Below are 21,376 nucleotides of genomic sequence, written 5' to 3' on the forward strand. Positions count from 1 at the left end.
ACTCATGCACTTCCAGTGTAAGCCCTGAAATGCTTTGTGCAGCAGGACTTTGGATTAGCCCACAAAAGCACCTGGATAACATAATGCCACACATTTAGTAAGTTGTTTTTATTAACATACTCTTTTTGTTGAGGATGGGAGAAAGGAGTTACAAATTTGGCAGTATTCATTGTATGCATTTACATTGCTGAAAAATAATACACAAGATTTCCTACATAAAATACTAACAATGTAATCTTGGAGAAGACAATTGCATTCACATGTGTTGCTACAGTTTAAAACATCAATACTTCAAGAAGTACACTAGTGTTCTAGTGCTTAAAGTATCTATATGGTGAGTGATAAAAGTGATCAGAGAGAAGAGATGTAGCGATATTCTTTTCCATTTGCATTTTTGTGCTGGTGGTGTTAGTGTTCTTAGTTATTGTAGACCAAATACTCAGCCTGCATTGCAAACAAATTCTTTTAGAAACAAAGGGACAATCTATACAATGCACACACACACAGAGCCATGTAACAAATGGTTTTGAAATGTCTCTGTTCATATAAAATTTATAAAGATGTCTTCGATGTGTACAAAGTAAGTCTGTACAATGACACGCTTTCAAAAATGTTTATTTTGGTTGCTAGGAATATACTGGCTAGCAATTTACATTTTATTACACTTTTTATAAGCTATGAAAAATGGTTTGCTACTTTTCTTCTTGGTTTTTACCTGCCATTTAGTGCAGCATTTAACAGGAACATCTAGAAAACAAATACTGAGCATGGAAAACAGAGGACAAGTAGCTACTCTGATGTAGTAATAGTGAATGTTTTTTCTTAATATGTTTCCAGAGTTGATGGCATTGTTTCCTAAAATACATTAATGACTAACATCAAGAAACAAAGATCAAAACATGGGGGAGTGAGACAAATCTGGGACTTCAAGCAAGATGAAACTTATAACAAGATGGATTTGAAACTTTTTTATTATTATTTAAAAGGAATATCCTGCCGTACTATGTGCCTCAAAAAGGGTTAGTCCATTAGGTGGGGTGCATAAAGGCCCAGAATAAATGAATGCTCTAGGGGATGATCGTTTATATGTTAGAAGGATGTGGGGCTAGTTCAGATGCCACATGGAACCATAGCTAAATCTTGGTTCTGTCTGATATGTCTGTGCCCTGGGAGTGTGTGCTCCCTGCCTCTGTGTGACCAAAGAAGATTTCTACTTCCAGTTGTGGTTAGAAAAAACCTATATTGGCTAAGAAATCCCCTTCAAGCCTTGAATTTGGATCTTGCTTTTTTTTCAATCAATTTGGTTAGAATAAACCAAGAGTGGCTGAGTTCAGGCATCACAACCTATCTCTGATTTTTTTTAACTCCAGTTAGCAGTAAAAATTATTCCAATGTCCATGTGGATGGGGGAGACTGAACTCCCATGGCTAAGAAATGTTGCACAGAACCAAGATTTGATATTTGAACCAGCTCCCTATCATTTTAAAAGATCTGCTCTGCACATGGGAGAGTTGATGCAGTAGGAGGACTGATATTGGCAAGATCTAGGTACACATCCTGCTTGGCCATAGGTTGGCTTCTAGGCTTGTTGGGAACATGTCAGGGGGAATCCTAAGTGTGCCCTGAGGAAGGACATGGTACAAATGAAATAGGTGTATGCAGATTCATTTTAAATGAAGATATAATTTTGGATTGGTTTTAAAGTAATGGTTAACTACCACTATGACCTAATGAGGGCACAAGGACCACATAAAATGACTTCAGAGGCAATTTCTCATCTGTGGGCTGGCCAACACCAAAAGCTCTCAGTAATGCTGTGGATTAAAATGAAGAATGAAAATGATACTCATCAGATACAATGAGGAAGTAATGTGAAGGAAGCACCTCAAATCCTAATACCCTTTAGAGGACAAAACATAACGTATAAAGAGCAGTGAAGAAACCTAGTTTGTTCTCTAGCATGTTGTCAGTACTTGACCAATTTAGCTGCAGAAACTAAATGCCACAGTGTTTAAAAACATGACAAGAGTTAAAGGCATGATTCCTCTACTATGGAATACACAGGTTCTGTAGCTTGCAAAATGTGCTCAAAACATCCAGTGAAACCAGCAATTGATTTGCTTGAATGAAAGCTGCACAATCCAATGGGAAGTTCTCCAGCACAAGCTCAGAGTGCCTTATAGAGCAGGGTACATTTGTTCACCCACCTCCTCATAAAAATTATTATGATTTAAGACCAAATACAGGTATCAATACAACCCCACCTCATTCTCATACTACATATATGTATTCTTTAAGAGTACCTGCCTGGCCACATTACTGCTTTTACACACTGAATGGACAACCAATGCAATGGCCTGAAGTGCCAAAAAGACAGAACTGAGCTTTCCGACTACAGCTGTACCCACATGCACAGTGGGGGTGGGGAGAGATAATATTTAGCTGGAAAATATGTCCCTGAGGGTCACACAGCTCTTAGGGACATATTTTTAGGTGACAGGGAACTTATGGAGACAGTGCAAATAATCAAAATTCACTCCCCCCTTGCTCCAAGCTGTGTGGCTAAAAAGCCTTTCTTTTCACACATCTTGCTGGCTTATTTGTGGGGCATTGTTCTGGATGTTAGCCAATGTAAGTGGGTCTACTAGGTATGGATTCCAAAGGCAGAAATTCAACATTTAGCTAAATATTAACGAGTACTAAACATTGAATTCTTTCCTTTTTTATAGAAGGGAAGGAAATCTTAGATTGATAACACTGCTGAGGTGTGATCACCCAAATTGAAATTAGAAATGGTCTCACTGAAATAATTAGGAGGCCAGCAAAAGCAATGGGGCTTGCACCAGAGAACTTCTTGGTGGATTTGGGCCCTTGGCCTACACTGATCAGTTGAATCAACATATGAAAATAATCACAGTATTGAGGGCTTTACATATTTTTTAAAAAGCATATAAAAATGTATAATCTAGTCCGGGAAACACTTTGGAAAAACATCTTAAATAACATGTGTTCACATTTTAACATTACATTATGCAGACCTTTTAAGTATGTGCAAAAAACAAACAAACAAACAAAAAACCCACACCCCAAACATGCAATTATATACAAGGAAAAGCAAAAGTCCCAAGAAAGCAATAAACAAAACAGAGAGACACTCTTAAAAGTTAGACATGAATGTGTAAAAAGCTTGTACAGAAATTCACATTGCATTAACAGATCAGAAATTTGAATCAGAAAATGCAGCATATCTTTATACAAAGTAGAAAAGTTAATCATAAAAAATTAGTCTATTTTTCCTCCCTTGGCACTCTGTCGATCTTTATTTCCTAGAAATCTTTCCTTTTCTTTCCTTTCAGTTTGGAATCCTTTCATTCTGAAAAGCAAATGCTTTAAAGGGATTCTTTTAGCAACTGAACCCCATTAAGTATATTTGTATGAAAGCTGTTCCAAACACTGTCAAAGGAACATTTTGGGAAATGCCTTGATTTTTATATGTGTTGCAATAAAAACTTAAATGTTTAAATTTTAATTATGTTTTATGACACATTTATGAACTTGCACCCCATATGATATGGTTTCATGAAAACAATAAAATTGCTTAGACATATAGATGAGATTGAAATGAACCAAGGTGAAAGTTGTGGTTTTGTTTTTCTTATTAGGATTTCTGCAATGTGAGCAGCTATAACGGGCCTTGTTTTCTATTTATCTTTAATTTCAAACTGAGAAATAATGAACTTGGAAAAGTTTCTTCACTTGCTGCTGGAAGAGGTTTTTGAAAACCACATCAGTTTGAGATGGTGAGAACTGTTGGTCCGTAACAAAGCATATTTTGTTGTTGTAAAAACCTCCTCCTTTAAGAGGATAATCTTAGTTGGTGGGCGGTAAGTGTTGCAACCAATGGTAGGCTTTGACCACCATCATCATGTGGCAAGTTTGCTGCAATTGTCTTTGAAATGCAGGTCTCCTTTTCATAGCGTTTATAGCGCCCATTATTGTAAATATCCTGTCTGTCTCATAGTTCATTGTCTTGTGGATTAAGGCCCATGGAATTCAGACACACTGCCTCATACTAAGGCCCTGATGCATTACCATCAGTGAGCTGTGCCCCAATCCTAGGAAAGTCCCTACCCTATGGGGTTTCCCCCCTCATTAATAGAGAGAGGTAAAATCAAATAATTACATACATAAAACATGTATATACTATTTTTCTTCAAGCTTCTTGAGAAGTAATGTGCAAGATCAAGCAAACCTACCTGTCCCATTACTAAAGAGATTGCACCAGGCTGATTCATTGTTGTCTGAAGGCACTTGCTCCTTGGTAGATCAAAGTGGTCCTCCATGGCTAATCAAGTCCCCACACCATGCAAATGTGGTTGGATCTAACATTGGCAGCTACTTGTTTAGACAGAAAGTGCTGATAACTTAATTATACACTGGTACCTGATAGATATGAATTATATACTACTACAGCAAGCCTGAAGAGCTTCTGACCACAAGGCTGAATGCAGTCCACTGTATCCATGTACGACTGTAGACCAAGAGCTTTATAAAGCTCCAGTTGTGATGCCTGCCTCTGCCTGCAAAAATGGGGGTTGCTGAGACTTGTTGGGCACCGTATATGATCTATGCACTGTACTCAGCTTAGTGAACTGCCAATTGTACAAACTCTCCTCTGTTACTCCAATATATTTGTAGCAGGAACAGCATGATGAGCCCCTGGTGGCGCAGTGGTAAAACTGCCGCCCTGTAACCAGAAGGTTACAAGTTTGATCCTGACCAGGGGCTCAAGGTTGACTCAGCCTTCCATCCTTCCGAGGTCGGTAAAATGAGTACCCAGAATGTTGGGGGCAATATGCTAAAATCATTGTAAACTGCTTAGAGAGCTCCGGCTATAGAGTGGTATATAAATGTAAGTGCTATTGCTAAGTGCTATGATGGAATACTGGCCAAGAGGGGAGCTTCACTATTGTTTCTGCTGCCAAGTAATAAAATTACTCAAGCAATTATATATACTCTTTCCTTCTTTCATCCTACGACCCTTTATTTAATGCATCTTCTTTTTTCTTTTTTTTCATTTGAGAGCAATTTCAAATAGATGACAAATACATTACAACAGTGGTTAAGCCGTTCAGAATTTGAGGCTGTTCTCATGACACGAGATGCATGGGTTACCCCAGGCAGCTCGTGTTGTCTGGAGCGCTGGGAGTGGAGGGATCCCAGCTACTCCAGAAGTAGAGGGTAGCCCGACTTTTTGGCCCAGTGGTTTACCAAGGTTAAACGACCCAGTGGTCTGTTTAACCTCAGCAGACGACCATGTGAACAATCGCCACCAGATCAAGAAGCTTCTGCCCAACCCGCTGCCATTTCTGGCAGTGAACTGGCATGGGGAGGAGCCACTGTGCTGAACGCAGTGGCTGTCCCTAATGCAAGCAGCTGCCACACTCATGGCATGGAGCCCTCTTTGATGTGGGAAGGGTTTGCCTTTGCCACACATTTGCCTCTGCCGCGCTGCCACTCATGTGGGTGCATGACATGGCAGATGCAAAGGCGGCTGCCGCTCGCCTGCCAGGGAAGGCAGGCAAGCTTCTGAGTGCCTGAGAAGCTACCGCTCAGACTGGCTACCAGTCTGAGCGGTAGCCAGAGGTCATGCGTGCAACCTCTTTGTGATGCGAACTGATTGGACTGTTTCACTTTTCAGGTAAATCGCCACTGCAGTCTTTAATGGGTTATGGGACTGATTCCAGAAACAGATTTTGTACCACATTATATTTAGCAAAATAACAAGTTTCTCTTGTGAACTTAGCTGATCAAATATACTTGTTTACAAGTTCCATATTTGCAGAGAATACATTCGATAATTAAATATTAACTAGTTGGGTCAAATCAGCATTATCTTCTTCAAAAACAAACACTTCTGCTTCCTTTTTGGATGCATGTGGCTACAATTTTGTCTTCGCGAGAAAAGTTAAGCTGCAGCTATGTGCAATGTTCAAGACAGTTCCTGACTACATGCAGAGATTCATTCTCTAAGAGAGCCACTCTTATGCAATGCCTCTGACACTGTGGAATCTTGATGACAAGGAGAGACTTAAAGTTATGGTATAAGAAGCTAGGTATTGTTTGTAGAAGCAGCTGTGGCATGTGATCAGTGGGCAGGAAACGTAGGCATCAGAGTTATTTTGGAATCGAGCAGGTTTCAAGATTAGCTGGTGTGTGTAAAGGTAAATGTTATGAGAGAGTATTCCTGAAAAACTTCAAAAGCAAGCCATTAGTGCCAGTTTATCTCTTTGGCTTGACAGAAAACCACCACCACCCTTGCAACTGGAAAGTGCTATATATCACTGTCATCTCAGTTAACTTGGTACTTAATCCCACCTCAGTTATTAGATCAGGACTGCACAACTTTGGCCCTCCTGCAGATGTTGGACTACAATTCCCATCATCCATGATTATTGGTCATGGTGGCCAGGGAATATGGGAGTTGTAGTCCCCAAACATCTGGAGGACCGTAGTTGTGCAGGCCCGTACTAGACATTTAGCAGGTGCATCCAGTTTTGTGAGCTGAGGCAACAACTAAAGAAAAGCTAGTTGTCACAATTGGCAGTAGGAATCTCAGTGGGTTTGAAGATATGAGAACTGAAATCTGATGTCCTTAATGCCCATGTGAATTTTAAACAATCCAATATTTTAAAAAAATTGATACAAGAACCTCTCATCAGAACTGGGGAGGTTACATTCTCCCTAACTGGTGAGTGTCAGCTGTTCCAGCCAAATATCGGTCAGCTTTAGAAAAATAAGATAGGCTGCCTATTTCTACTTAAAAAACAAAAAAAAAAAAAAAAGAGAAGAAGCATATGTTAACAAAAAGTTTTAGAAGTGAAATTTCAGCAAAGTTGTACAAACCTTAACATATAGAAGTTTAGCATTACTTGGTTTTTTATTTAATTTTCTTCTAAAAATTTCCTGAGTGTCCTATTTTAGCTTGTTTAAACTGACAGCACATGGCAGTAAATCAACTTTTTAATAAAGTAGTAATATCAAATATTTTGATGTATATTAGAATTTTTAAACATCTTAAGAATCCCTTGCAGCCTTCTGTCCTCATTTAAAAAAAAATTTTTTTTCTCCGTTCTGTGGGAATTCAGTCAAATCCTATATGAGCAAGGCACTTTTACAAACATTATATTTTCATGGATTTTTTTTTCATGGATTGAAATAACACTCAAGAGTGGATACATAGGAAGGCACAGTGTGAATGAATTCTCTAGTGTTAACCCTAGTGTTACTTGAGAAAGCGGCTTAAAATTGTATTTTCCATTGTATTTGTATTTTTTGTATTTTTTCAAATATTTGTATTTGAAATTGTATTTTCCATGTAGCACTTTGAGTATTTCTTTAGCTGTAATAATTTTTGGTGAACACTTGAACAGATAAACAAAAAAGAGAGTCTTGAAAAGACAGTGCCCATGCTGAGCTCCTTTGGGATATGAGGGCTAAAAGGTCAATGAGCATTAGTTAAGAGCTTACTGAAATAATATTGTATTGGGGCATCAAAGGCAGAGTTGGCTTGAGACATTTTGGAGGGAGTAGAAGACACAGTGAAGCTGTTATATGACTGCACAGAATGAAGGTCTCTTATTTCAGACATCACAGTTCCAAAACGTATTTTTTGTTTACGTTTTGATCTGCCAACTTGAAGCTTATGCCAAACTTGGGTTTTCAATCCTCTGACATGCTGTCCATTGGATCATTTAAATACATGAAAGATATTTTCTAGCAAAGAGACTGGGTTAAACTTGTACACTTCCAGAGAGGCCTCATTGGTTTAGCATTAGATCTGTTCCTTGTCTCTGCCCACCCCCAGGAACAATGTTAACTATTTTAGTAAGGCACTTACAGCCAGATTCTATGGATGTTTGGAAAGAAGTCAACTGCTGTCAGTGAGGCTAACTCCCAAGAAAGTGTGCATAAGACTGCAGCATCAATTTTCCAAAAGCTGCTGATCCACATTGGAGATCCTTTAATTTTAATGAAGGGCTGCTAATTAGCTCTAGCCCAACTATTAAAATAAATCCCACTACTAGCAACTGCAAAACTACTATACTGTTCGAGTTCTTATGTACAACTTTGCAAATCTAATTAAATTTCAAAAGTGTGAATCGTATTAGATTGGTTTGGGGCAGGTTTAAATGTGATACTGCCATGTCTCAGAAAAACACTGTCGTGGTTTGTCACATGCTTGATGAAGTGCTTACATGTGTGTTGAAACTTGCAAATGTACACCTGGGCATGGATCCCTTTTATTAATGTTGCATGTTAATTAATGTGGCATCAATGGCCTTGTTTATATTTTATACTGAGCACTTGCAACCCAGCATGAATCTTAAGACTGGTGTGGCATTTAAACTGGATCTTCGTTTCAAATATGTTTACTATAGAACAAGCACTGACAAGCCACTGTAGAGTTTTGCAGTAACACAATCAATGTGTTGTATTTTTGTAGTATTTTGCCATAGGACATTTTTCAGTCAACGTGTGGGCTATATTTTACTATGAACAGGAACATTTTTTGGAGATACCAAATAAAAAAATGGTAGCAATCGCAACTTGGTCAGAACAGAACTTAAAAACATCTAATGACACATGAAGGCAATATTTGGCAGGAAAATGGCCCTTTCCATGGCTTCTGACAATGTCCAGTGAACCTTTGATACCATGGAATAAGGTATCCAGTTTGTATGTGACTGTGTGCGCTTATTTTAAATCCTACATGGTTTTATCAACATGTGGCCGCCTTAGTTGAATTGTCTTTAGTCAATAATGAAAATCCAATTTCCCTTGTGGTGTATGTAAGTCTTTAACCTTGCTAATAGGTTTGCTGTTTAGTAAGACTGAGTGATTTTAATGGGACTCTATTCACAAGTGAATTTTAGGACAGCATATTTTGCTAGTATGATGTTCATTTCTCATGCTGTGGTTCGATGCACAGGAAAGCAAGTGTAATTGAAGTCAATGGGATGCAAATACATATGTTTAAGACGGAGGCAGCAATGGTATAGGGAGGGCATAATAGCCGCGTGTTCTCACAGGTAGCTTCCTCGCAGCAGCACTGCACTTCCTATCTATCCTGCTGGTGGAGGTGGCATCGGTGTCCTCCCCTCTCAGTGACAGTGTGCTCTACCATCTGTGTGGTGTACCACTGGGGATGGGCAGAAAGCAGGGTGGGCTGCAAGAATGTGCCACTGGGGATGGGTAGCATGGTGCACTGCACCACAGAGAGTAGAACAGGTGAGCAAGGTGGCCCCGGAGGCAAGGCAGCACAGGCTCTTGGGAGAGCTGGTCCTGGGTAGCATGCTTCCATTGTCTGCTTGGCTAAGCAGGGTCCACCCTCGGTTGCACTTGAATGGGAGACTACACATGTGAGCACTGTAAGATATTCCCCTTAGGGGGTGGGGTCACTCTGGGAAGAGCACCTGCATGCTTACATGCAGAAGGTTCCAAGTCCTGCCCTGGAATCTCCAGATAGGGCTGAGAGAGACTCCTGCTGGCAGCCCTGGAGAAGCCACTGCCGGTCTGTGTAGACAATACTGAACTAGATAGACCAATAGTCTGACTCAGCACAAGGAAGCTTCCTATGTTCCTATGATAGCTCCACCCCTGTGAGGCGCCATGCAGTTTGAATGATGTAATTGGAGAAATATTCACTAAATTTAGGGAGTAAACTCCTGCGGTAGTCATGCATTCTCCACAGACGCTTTGTGAATTGTTTACCCACTCACTGCTTTTTAACCTCGCCCTAGTTTTCCTTCTATGCAGATAAATGGTTAATTGCATTTCTGCAGGCTGTTAGCAGCTTCTAAATGCTGTACGTGAACAATTGTATCTCATAGCCCAATGCTTTGCACTGTTAGTTGGTAGTAAGTCTCACTGAGCTTTATGGGCCTTATTGTTTAAGTTAGTGCAGCTTGAGGAAATGGACATGCGAGCAACATCATGCATTTTTAATCTTTGCTCTCCATGGCTAATAAAACCTGCTAGGGAAAGAACAGATAGGTGATTGGAGGCAATTATTAATGCCTTATCAAGGGAGAACAAGGTACCATTGAACCTTAAGCTGGTGGTTAAGACCACTGTTGAAACATGTCTACCTTGATCATTCTAACCTGGATAATTACAGACGGTTCAAATCTTCCTTTTGGGGGCAAAGTAACAAAGGCAGCTATGCGGCTGCAGAGCATCTTGGATGCTATGGAGCACCCAGACCCCTTTCAACCTGGCTTCTGTCATGGGTTTGGGAGTGAAACAGCCTAGTGAGTGACCCATAACAGCTATTAGATGGGGGAGTGTGTCCCTGATGGTTCTGCTGGACCTCTCAGGGGCATTCAGTACCATTTACCATGGTATCTTTTGGACCACCTCTTGAGTATGGGCATTGGAGGCACAGCTTTGGAGCAGCTTCAGTTCTTTCTTGAGGGAAAGAGCCAGAAGATGGTGCTGGGGGACTAGTTCTCAATCCCTTGGCCTCTGAGGTCTTACAGGGTTTGGTTTTGCTCCCTATGCTGTTTTACATCTACATGAAACTACTGGGAGAGGTTGTCTGAAGCTTTGGGTTGAGGTGTCATCAATATGCAGATGACACTCAGCTCTGTCTCTCTCTGTTACCTGATCCTAGGAAATCAGTGGATGCTCTGAACTTGGAGCTGGAGGCAGTAATGGATTGGATGTGGCCTAGTAAATTGAATCCACAAAAGATAGAGGTGCGGTTAGTTGGAAGAAGAGCCAATTGCAATAAAAGGATTCAACCGGCTCTTGAATGGGTTGCATTCTCCTTGAAAAGGCAGGTGCACCATTTGGGGGGTGGGACGCTCCTGGAGCCAGTTCTGCTTGTGGATGCCCAGGTGAAGGTGCCAGGGATGCCTTTATACACCTTTGGCTAGTGTACTAGCTGCACCTCTTTCTCAAGAAGGCAGATCTGGCCATGGTTAACCATGCCTTAGTCATGTCATGGCTGGATTGCTTCAATGTGCTCTATGTGAGGCTGCCCTTGAAGTATATTTGAAAACTGCAGCTAATGCAAAATGTGGGGTTGGTTTGGTCTGGAATTGCCCATTGGGAATGTACTGTGCCCATTTTGAAAGAGTTTCACTGGCTGCCAATTTGCTTCCAGATCCAATCCAAGGTATTGGCCAACTTTTAAAGCCCTTAATGGTTGGGGTATCTGAAGTACCACCTGCTTTCAAATGTTTTGCCCACCTGACAGTATCATCAGGGGAGGCTCTGCTTCATGTACAGATGTTGAGAGAGTCTCTTTTGTCCTGCATGTGAGACAGCCTTTTTGGCTATTGCCCATCCCCAAGACTTTGAAACGCTCTTCCGATGGACATCAGTTATTTTTCTTCCCTTGTTGCCTTTAAGAGGCAGGTAAGGAGTCAGGACTTGGCTGTTTGTTCAGGCACCTGATGTTTTCTTTGTTGGTGCTTCTTATTGATTTTTTTAAATAATGGATTCTGAGGTTGTTTTTAATGGGTATGTTAGCTGCCTTGAGATTTAAAAAAAAGGAAAGATATGTAAATTTAACTGTGTGTGTGTGTGTGTGTGTGTGTGTGTGTGAGAGAGAGAGAGAGAGAGAGAGAGAGAGAGAGAGGGAGAGGGAGGGGGGAGATTAATTGGGGGGAGATTAATTCCAGTTCTCAGGACAATTTTCCTGAAAAATAGTATACTAACATCTCTATTTCCAACAGTTTATTACATGCTGTAAACTTGCAAAATAAGTGAAAGAGAGACTGAAGTTATGTTAGGGACAAGCACACTGGATTGGCTTGATACCCATAGTTTTCAGTGATTCACTCCGATGTGGTAAATATTAGCTTTCACTCGAAAAGACTACTTTCAAAGGTTATATTTGTCAGGTTAAACTGATATGGCAAAATCATTTTGTAGTGAATGACCTTATCAATTCTGTCATAGAGTTAATCAATGTAGTCACTAAATTAGTGACTATCTACATTTTATGTACATCTACAGGTTTATAAGTGTTAGTCTACAGTAAACATAAATGACAACAATTTGGCATCTTGTTTGTTATGTCAGGTTAAAAAAAGAGTTGCCCTTCCTCTGAAGGGCTCAGAGCTCATGGAAGGACTCTGGCCTGGATCACATCTGTATAGCATCAGGGATGGAACCACATCAGCTGCTTTTAGACTCTTTTCTGGTGCAATGAATTAAGAACAAAAATGGACAGTTTGCTTGGCAGTACTATAAGGTCAAAGGGGGCAGGGATGCTTTATGAGCCAACTGGAAGGTACGGGTGGCTCTAGGGAAGCAAATGGTTTATGGGGAGGAAATAGCAACTCTTCTGCACCAACAGAATTTTCTCTTCCTCAGAGATTCATTGGTTCATTTGTGGCACACATTGAGAAAGTACTCAAAAGGTCATGGTGCCATCACCATCTCTACAACAACCCCAAGCCATACTAGGGTGGTCATACAAGGCCATTTCTAGCCTCAGAGGCATGATGCCTCTAAATACCAGTGGCAGGGGAGCAACAAGGAGAGAGGGCATGCCCTCACTTCTTGCCTGTGGGCCTCTCAGAGTCATCTGGTGGGCCACTGTGTGAAACAGGATGCTGGACTAGATAGGCCTTTGGTCTGATCCAGCAGGGCTGTTATATTATGTTTTAAAGCACCAAATACATACTCAGGTTTTAACTGGATGTTGACTGAGCAATTTATGATTCTGACAACTGCAGGAATATCATGGCTCAAATACTAGCCTCATGTTACACTATCAGTATGTAACTGTGTATCGTTTTGTCACTGTATACACAAAGTTGTGTGTTAGGTCTATCACCCAATTAAATAAATATTTGATTAATTGTCTGATAATAATGGATAAATCTGCATTAATTTGCAGGTGGGGTAACTTCAGTCAAGCAAGAAGAATACATGGATCAAATAGTATACTATTTAAGTAATTTACATCTTTCTGACTGTGGACACACATTTTTGTGCTTACCAAAATGAAGATGAAGAGATTCCCAACATTCCCAGATCCTGAAAAGGCTAAAGACCTTAATCTCTGTGTTAACAGAAGGGTGTGGTACAGCGTCCTCATCCATCACTTTCTTCTAATATCCTGCTATAAGTGGAAGTGCAGTGGACTACGGTGGACGTAGATCTCTATGCACTTCCTATGTCCTTGCGGTGAGTGAGAGTCCACACAGTGGGCACACATATCTGACCATCCGTTTCCTCCATCTCCTTGCAAAATGCAAGAAACCACATGGAAAAAAAATCTGTAGTAGGGAATAGATTATGTATGTTTACACACATTCTCATCTCAGAGTGGGGAAGGGAGTAGCATAGCAATCACCTCTCCTTCCGTGTCAGACCTGCTAATCAAATATTAGTCATGGGCACAGTCATAACAACTACAATACGAGCCTGTTCTCACAAGCAGCCAAACTCAGGCTTAGGCAGACAGGCCTGGGCTTGGCTGCCCAAGAGAAGTGCCGGGACCTGTGCGGATCCTGGATGTGCTGCCGTGCCAAACCCAACTCTGAAGCCCAGCTCTTAGCCGAGGTTAAGGGTGACACAGGGATGGGTACCTAGAGTGCATGTCCCCTGGAGGACTCCCCCAGTGCAAAGTCTTCAGCACACCATACTCTGTGGGATACCTGGAGGCCGGGATAACAAGTCCTGGCCTCTGTTGCAGCTCTGGTTGTGTGGGCACAGTCCCGGAGGGTGTTCCCAGCAGCGCTGGTCATGTGGGTGCATGGCTAGCTTGCCACAGGGGCTCAGATCGGTCGTCTGGGGGAAGGTAGGTTGAACCCTGCTTTACCCCCTGCCTGCCCGCCTGTGCAGTTGTGTGAATAGCCCCTATCAGTTGTATTCCATTTGTGTTACAGTTCCTTTTTTGTGAATGCAAATGTCTATACCACAGACTTAAGCAAATTAACAGCCATTCCCTCTCAGGGGATGCAGTTCTGTGATCGGATCTAGTAACTGCTAATTTTAAAAACGCTCAGCATTCTCAGAAAACCATAATTCTCAGAATACTTTGGAAGAAACCATAACAGTTAAAACTGGCATAAAGGTGATACAGGTTTGTGGGACAGGTATGCCTTGAATGAGAGTGGGGACGGCAAATTCTGAATATTCAACTACTTTACTTCCAGCAAACCTTTTTGTATAACTGAGGTGCAGTTTCATGTTTGCTGTACACTTGCTGTAGGTCCAGATCCTAAGAATGTGAGTAATGTATGATGTTAGGACTGTCACCCAATTAAATATATCCTAGTTGATTAATTATATGAGTGTCATCTGTTGATTAAATCTGCATACATTTGCCCACAAAGAAAACAATAGTTCTGAAGAAAAATGCCTTGTTTGTTTTTAGATGATGCATATGCATGTCACACCAGGCACCAGTATGAAAGAGGCATTCCCTCTTGGGAGAGAGAAGGAAGGCTTCTTCTAGATGTGAATTGCCACCCATGATTTTTTTGTAAGGATTTGTATTTTTTTTTTAATTATCTAAAAAATTATCTGCAACCCAATTCATCAGGGGTATCTTTTTAACTGACCAGACTGTTTTAAATTTCCTAATGTAACAACTTAATTGGTGAAATGCTGCAGCCCTAATTCCATCCCATTGCTGGCTATAGCTTTCCATGCATGAACAAACACTTCTAAGTTGTCATATAAAAACAATTCTTGTTCTGAGAGTTCATTTATAGTAGAAACCTGTAGCCTTTCTTTGCTTAGATACCACTGAGCTTTGTTTGGCAAGAGTATGGTGGTACTGTTAGATACCAATTTGAGTTTGGAAAAATGGGCAGAGTTCCATTTCACATTTAAAATGCTAATAAAAAAGAAAGGAAAGCTCACCAGAAACAATCTTCAAACCAAAAATCATTTAGAAGAATAGCACTTGCGTCTCCAGTGTTGTTCTTTGAAAGCAGATCTAAAGAATGATAGTATGTTCCAATAGACATGGTCTTCTTTTTGAAGCAAACATGATTGGGTTTGGGGATGTGGTTCAAAGGACATCCTAACCCCACTGAATGGCTGAATATTGTACCTTGAACATGTAGCATCCTGGCTACAGCAATCCTTAAGATTGACAAACTGAGGAAAGGAGAAAAGGAGTCTGGGCTGGGTGGAGGAATCACAGCATAACTTAGTGTACATAATAAAGCCAATAGACGACGTTAAAAAGAATAAATGTGATGGGAAAGACCATTCTGGACCACTTGTCTATGGAATTAACATCAGTCAAATCTGGGATTTTGACTCTGAGCTGTGATGCTCTTCTCCGTAGGCGTCCCTTTTGATGGGCTGTGTGCCTATCCAAAGTGCTCCTGCTGTAGAGGTCTCTCGTGGAAGCTGGCCTCCTGTAATGGATGCTGGCGCTGTCATAAGAGTACATGGTAGCTCTTGGGTCATTCATAGTTGAAAGAACATCGGAGCTGCTGACTTCATTTCTCATTTCCAGGGAGGTAAGAAGAATATTCCCATGGGCATCAATCTAAAGAAGGAGTACAGTATATTTTAGAGAAAGTCTCCAATCCATTTGTGTTGCTTTACATTCCTGAGTTGTTAACCAAACAATTGCTCCAAGTGCAATGACAACACCAAAGAAGGCAGCAAATGGGCAATCCAAAGGGATTGATTCTGTTCAACACTAATATTCTTGGGGTAAGGCTGACATGAATTCTGAGATGAAGCCTTCATGTGGGGTTGTGTTAGTTATGTCTGATTTTTGACTCTCTTGTTATTTGCTATATTTGTTTGCTAGGCTTTCAGGTTTATTCATGCAGACATTTCTAGTAGCACAGACTATTTAGTTTTTCATTGAGTGGCTGTCATGATGAGGGGAAAAATACCCCTCAAAGTAGTTGTACTGAAATTAAAAGGACAAGTTAGTCAATGCCTTGTACTTTTAATTTCAATGAGACTTGCTTGAGTAATTTTCTTGATCATGTCAGCCACTGCCTTCACAGTATCCACATGTGTATACAGTATCAAGAACTTGCCAGAAGTAAGAATTCTGCATCTGTGCTACAAAGTGTAGTAAATAAGTCACTTTCCCACCTGTCCTTACAATTCCACTGGCTACTACATCTGCATACACAGAGTAGTAATTTTCTCTAGGCTTTCCAGTGTTATCTCCTTTATAGAGATTCCGCCTATCTGGCTTAGTGCTTAAATATTCAGTGTCATTGAGCAGTGTGCAGTGAAAGAAATGTTGTGATCAGAGGCGTAATGGGGGGAAACGGTGCCCAGGGCAAGCTCTGCCCCTGAAATTGCGCCCCCGCCCCCCACATACCTGTGCCCCCTGGGCTGGCCGGAGTGAGCGTGGCGGTGGCGGGCGGTGGCAGATTGCGTGGCGGTGGCAGGGGGAGTGAGCAGGGCAGTGGCGGGCGGCGGCGGATTGCCGAGTGTGGCGGTGGCGGGTGGCGATCCAGTGCGGTGGTGGCGGGCGGCGATCCAGTGCGGCGGTGGTGGGCAGCGGCGGATCGCCAGCCGCGGAGGATCGCCGGCCGAGTGCAGCAGAGCGACGCCGAGGCCTGCCATCTGGCCCGGCGTCGCTCTGCTGCACTCGGCCGGCGATCCGCCGCCGCCCACCACCGCCGCGCTCACTGCCGCCACCCGCCACCGACGACGTGCGATCCAGGGGGGTTGGGGGGGCATGCCACTTTTGGGCGCCCCCCCACGTGACCCACCAGGGTGGCGCCCAGGGCACGTGCCCTGCCTGCTCCCCCTATCGTTACGCCCCTGGTTGTGATGGTTGATGTGTAGTGCAGTAAGCTGGACTTGAGTCTAAAGCTGCAATCCTAATCTCGCTTGTTTGGATGTAAATTCTTCCCATTGAAGGATTTTCATCCCATTGGGGATTTACTTCTGCTCGGTATTGCCCTGTTAGGCTCCAGTCCCTGCTCAGCCATCATTATGTGGCCTTGAGCAAGTTTCTATGTCTTTCATCCTCCACTACATCTATAACATCTATATGTAAGAAACTATAATGGATTTCAACACCCAGCGTGTTCAGATTTTGTGCTGCTGAACTCTGGGGTTCCTTGATAAGGGATCAGTAATAGCAGACAAGCTTCCCTGAGAGACAGTTTGTCTACCGTTGATGATCTCTCCTTGCAACAGGACTGTTGGGTCTGTTGCAGTGTCCACTCTCAGGTCAGATGGGGTGATGATGCTACTCCATAAGTCTGGCCTGTGCTCCGCATAAACTGACTCTGTACTCTATAACACTTCTCAGAATTTTCTGCAGGAGCTCTTTTTCAGAACAGTCACTTAGGAAGGGGTTCTCTGAAAGCAGCACATCTGAAAAGTACTTTGCTGTCACAAGGTGTAATGATGGTCCTTAGCTTTAAAAAGGGATCAGACATATTCATGAAGGATAGATCCATCAACAGCCATTAGCCATGACAGCTAAATAGAACCTCAACATTCAGGGGCAGTATACCTTTGAATATCAGGAGCAAAGGGCAAGAGAAGGCTGTTGTTTCATTACATTAAATTGTGTAATAAAGTGCCTTCTGAGATGAGAAGTGGCTGTACATCCGTAAACTTTTCATTATGATGGGTAAATGGGTTTCCAAATTTTATTATGTAGCAGCAAAATTAGTACTTGCAACAGGAGTGTAAATATTGTTAATGTTGCTCTGTTGTTTCTGACCAGTTATAAAGGCAAATAATCCACAAATGCTAATAGTTTAAACTGATGATTCATGTGGGTCACTTTGCTTAAAGCGATGTGTGCTCATTGCTTATCACAAGGCAAGTGGTGGATGAATAACTGCTTTAATTTTAATTTAATTTAAAGTGTTATGAGGCTGCTGTGTTTAAGAATCAGTTCCTAAATCTCTTCAAGCCTCCTGATCTGTATAAATCATCCAACTATTCATTTCCCCTGAATTATACTTTTTACAATTCATAACAAAGAGTTTATCACGACTGCTAACAAATTAACACGTTTTCCAAAATGTACGGAGGAAATAAAATCTAGCTTTTATTATATCCCTTTGGCCTCAAATTCCCTGTTTGCTCACTTCTAGACATCAATAAGAATTGGCACAAGAGATAATGTGGTGCTTTTAATAGCAAAGAAACAATACAGGGTGTCTTAAAATGCAGACAACATTGTTGTTGGTAGAAAGTGTATACCTAAGGCTTAATGACCTGGAGACTAACAGAATATGGAACAATTATTATTCAGGTGTTTAAACATGCCCAAATAATGACTTACATTTTTAGAAGAACCATTATCTCCTGCCTTAAGCTAACAGAGAAGCAACTTCCAAAAAGATAGGAAAATCAATGTAGTGTATGGTCTCGTCCAGTAAAAGACACAATTGCGAACTGGCGGCCAGGATTTGGCTAGCAATTGAAGTTGAAATCCTCATTACAAGCCCACTATTAACCTTCAGCTTAAGCATTGTATTGCTAAGTCAACTCCAGTTTTATTATTATTGTCCCAGCAACGGACAATTGAAAACATGTTCTGTTGCTCTTCAACTTTCACTCCCCACCAGTTCACACACTGTCTTTACAAGGGCCATTCCATGACTTATGACCGCATTCAATAGGTTGGTTATAATAGTGACTACACAGCTTCACTTCTCCTCCTCCAGTAATTTATGCCAAACCAAAGATAATATGTGAGTTCCAGACATGCTTGGAATTCTGCATGCCTTCTTTTTTTCTTTTTAAAAAGGAGTTGTGGGCAGGGAGAACTGATCTAGACTGGGGCTTCAAGGAACAAGGTACTTTTTTAAACCTTTCCTGTGGTCCTGATCCATTCCCCACCCCTGTAGCTGCTACATTAGGATAAATGTGTGAGCAGCCACAATGTTTTTCCTAATGGGGCAAATTGCAGCTCAGAGTGGATCCGGATCAGTGTTGTGTGTGGACGGAGGATTGAACCTCTCTCCCGTTGCACCACAGTCCTGGTCCAGATCAGTCCCTCCCACTTCCCTTGGGGTGTTGTTCAGATTTTCAAAGTTCCAGACATTTGTAGTTTGTCCTTTTGCCTACAGGAAACATAAGGACCATCCCCACTATCATCTGACTGGAGCTAGGTCTGAAAATATAGTCCAAATATTCCCTGTGTAACGGTTTTGGGACAGACATATCCTGTTTTCCCCACTCTCACAGAACTTTTTTTTTTGACTTGTCCAAGTCTAGATAATGTTCTTGCTCCCTTTTTGATAGCAATGTAGATTTTTATCACGCATGAGCCCTGTTTGTTGGCTTCCCAGATGTAATTTCCAATCCTTTCTCCAACTCATGGTGCTCTTAAAAAAATCATGTAGCATACATTCGGACAACCTGTCTCTGTAATCTGATCATTACATTTTTGAGTGTGTTATTGGATTGGGCGAGGTGGCGGGCGGGTGTCAGGGAGATGGAGGCCACATTTGGACGTAACATGAAACTGGAGGTAAATGGGCCTCTGGTTGAAATTTGTGTATGTCCAAGTGTGTGCAACCGCAGTTCGGATGAAAAATTGTGGTTTCCCACTCCAGATTTGTACCTTCAGTTTGTAGTGAGTTTCGCTGCCTTTAACTCTGGTTCTGTGATGCCAGCGTTATGTATGAACGTGGCACCGCAGTCTCCCTTGTTGGCAACCAGAGTTGAGGGAAGAAGTTCTTTCCTCACTCTGGCTGTGATTGGCTGCTAGGGTTGTCCTTCAGTCAAGAAGGAAGACCAGCCAGCGAGTTCACCCTCCTCTCTGCAGTCTTGCTAATTGCAGAAAGGGAGCTCTCTCCCTTTTGTCCAAATTCAGATGGGAGAGTTGGGGGAGGTGGAGGAATGGCATTTCAGGGGCCAGCTATGTTACTTAGAATTTTTTCCACACTGATTTTGAAGTGTCCATGCATGTACAATAAATATCTTTCTAGACTAATTATGACAGAAAGGACCTTTATAAACAAAATTAATATTGGTACTGCTATTGCCATATACCAGCCTTTGAAAATCTTATCCTGATTCATTTGGGAGAGAGCAGCAATGCAAGTTCAAAGATCATGAACAAATATAGAAGACTAACAATGTGGTGCATATTCCTTTTATAGTATCTAGTGCAAAAAGCTGCTTCCCAAGCATTTTCCCATCACTATGAGGACTATAAACTTTACAAAAATAATACAAGTAGATTCTGAGGAATCAAAATTCAGTGCTAGATACCAGATTCAACATGGAATTTTGTAACACTGCAAAAGAGCTATAGCTTCATGTATGAGTTTCCTGATCTGCTTCCTCAACACCTTCAACCTCAGCCAGATAAACATGATAAACATGAAAATATATTAAAATGAAAACCCAGGGAGCTTGTTTACCTGGACTTTATTCATCTCCAATTTCCTCTTCTCACTGGTGGCCTTTTCAGCTGCCTTTTTCTGATGCTGAGGGCCTTTACCAAAGAATGTGTAGTTTACAAATGCGTATTCTAACAAGGCAAGGAAAACAAACACGAAGCATCCCATTAAGTAGATGTCTATCGCCTTCACGTAAGGAATCTTTGGCAGTGTCTCCCTGAGATGAGTGCTGATGGTTGTCATTGTCAACACAGTGGTGATTCCTAGGGAGAGAGAGAGAGAGAGAGAGAGAGAGAGAATGTTTCTTGCAGGGAGATGCCCCGATATATTAATATACATCAACAATCTCAGCATTCTACATGCCTTTGCTATATCTCTCAATTACACATTACTGAAGCAGTGTGAGAAGAAATCTAGTGGAAATGGGATCTCCATACTGCTGAAGATAACCTGATATGAGAGCTTTTCTAGTTTTCTCAGGAAGGATATTCATTAACCATCATATCAAGCTGTCTTATGCTTTGTCAGATCACTGGTTCATCTAGCTTAGTATTATCAACACTGACTGGTGGCAGCCCTTCAGCCTTTCAGACAGGGGTCTTTCGCATTCTATCTGGAAATTGAGCTGGAGACCAGATTGAACTGGAGACTTTCAGCATGCAAAGCATACACTCTGCTACTGAGCTACCCTTTCCAGGCCGTTTGTGAAATAGTTGTTAAGATTTTATGTTTAGCCCCTTGTCCTTATTTAACCTTCCTGGTTACAGTAATCATTCTCCCTCCTACTGGCCACATTCACACGTAATGCAGAACCGTGGGTCCAATGGACATGCAATTCTGCTCCCCCTGCTCTCCCATCCGAATTTGGGTGTCATGCAGAGCTCCATCTCTGCAGTCAGTGAGACTGCAGAGAGGAGGAGGAACTGGCTGCCTGGCTTCCTTCTTGACTGAAGGACAGCCCCAGCAGCCAATCCCAGCCATAGCGAGGGAGGAGCTTCCTCCCTAAACTCCGGTTGCAGAACAGCCAGACTGCAGTG

The 21,376-nt window shown here is 41.8% G+C and overlaps 1 protein-coding gene across 4 annotated transcripts in view; it reads right to left on the bottom strand.

Moving 5' to 3' along the window:
• Window positions 1–86: 86 nt before the first annotated feature.
• The window catches only part of GABRB1 (gamma-aminobutyric acid type A receptor subunit beta1), a 176,415-nt gene continuing 155,125 nt past the window's right edge, over window positions 87–21,376 (bottom strand). For 3 of the 4 annotated variants that reach the window (XM_053253366.1, XM_053253365.1, XM_053253367.1), the window contains 2 exons: window positions 20,361–20,602; window positions 87–15,532 (listed from right to left, as the gene is read on the bottom strand). In XM_053253366.1, coding sequence (XP_053109341.1) covers window positions 15,185–15,532; window positions 20,361–20,602 — 590 coding nt within the window. In that variant the 3' untranslated portion in view covers window positions 87–15,184. The remainder of the gene's footprint in view (window positions 15,533–20,360; window positions 20,603–21,376) is intronic. The other variant, XR_008308068.1, reaches the window with a different exon arrangement.

This window comes from Hemicordylus capensis, chromosome 5 (assembly GCF_027244095.1).
Source record: "Hemicordylus capensis ecotype Gifberg chromosome 5, rHemCap1.1.pri, whole genome shotgun sequence".
NCBI classification, from domain to species: domain Eukaryota; kingdom Metazoa; phylum Chordata; class Lepidosauria; order Squamata; family Cordylidae; genus Hemicordylus; species Hemicordylus capensis.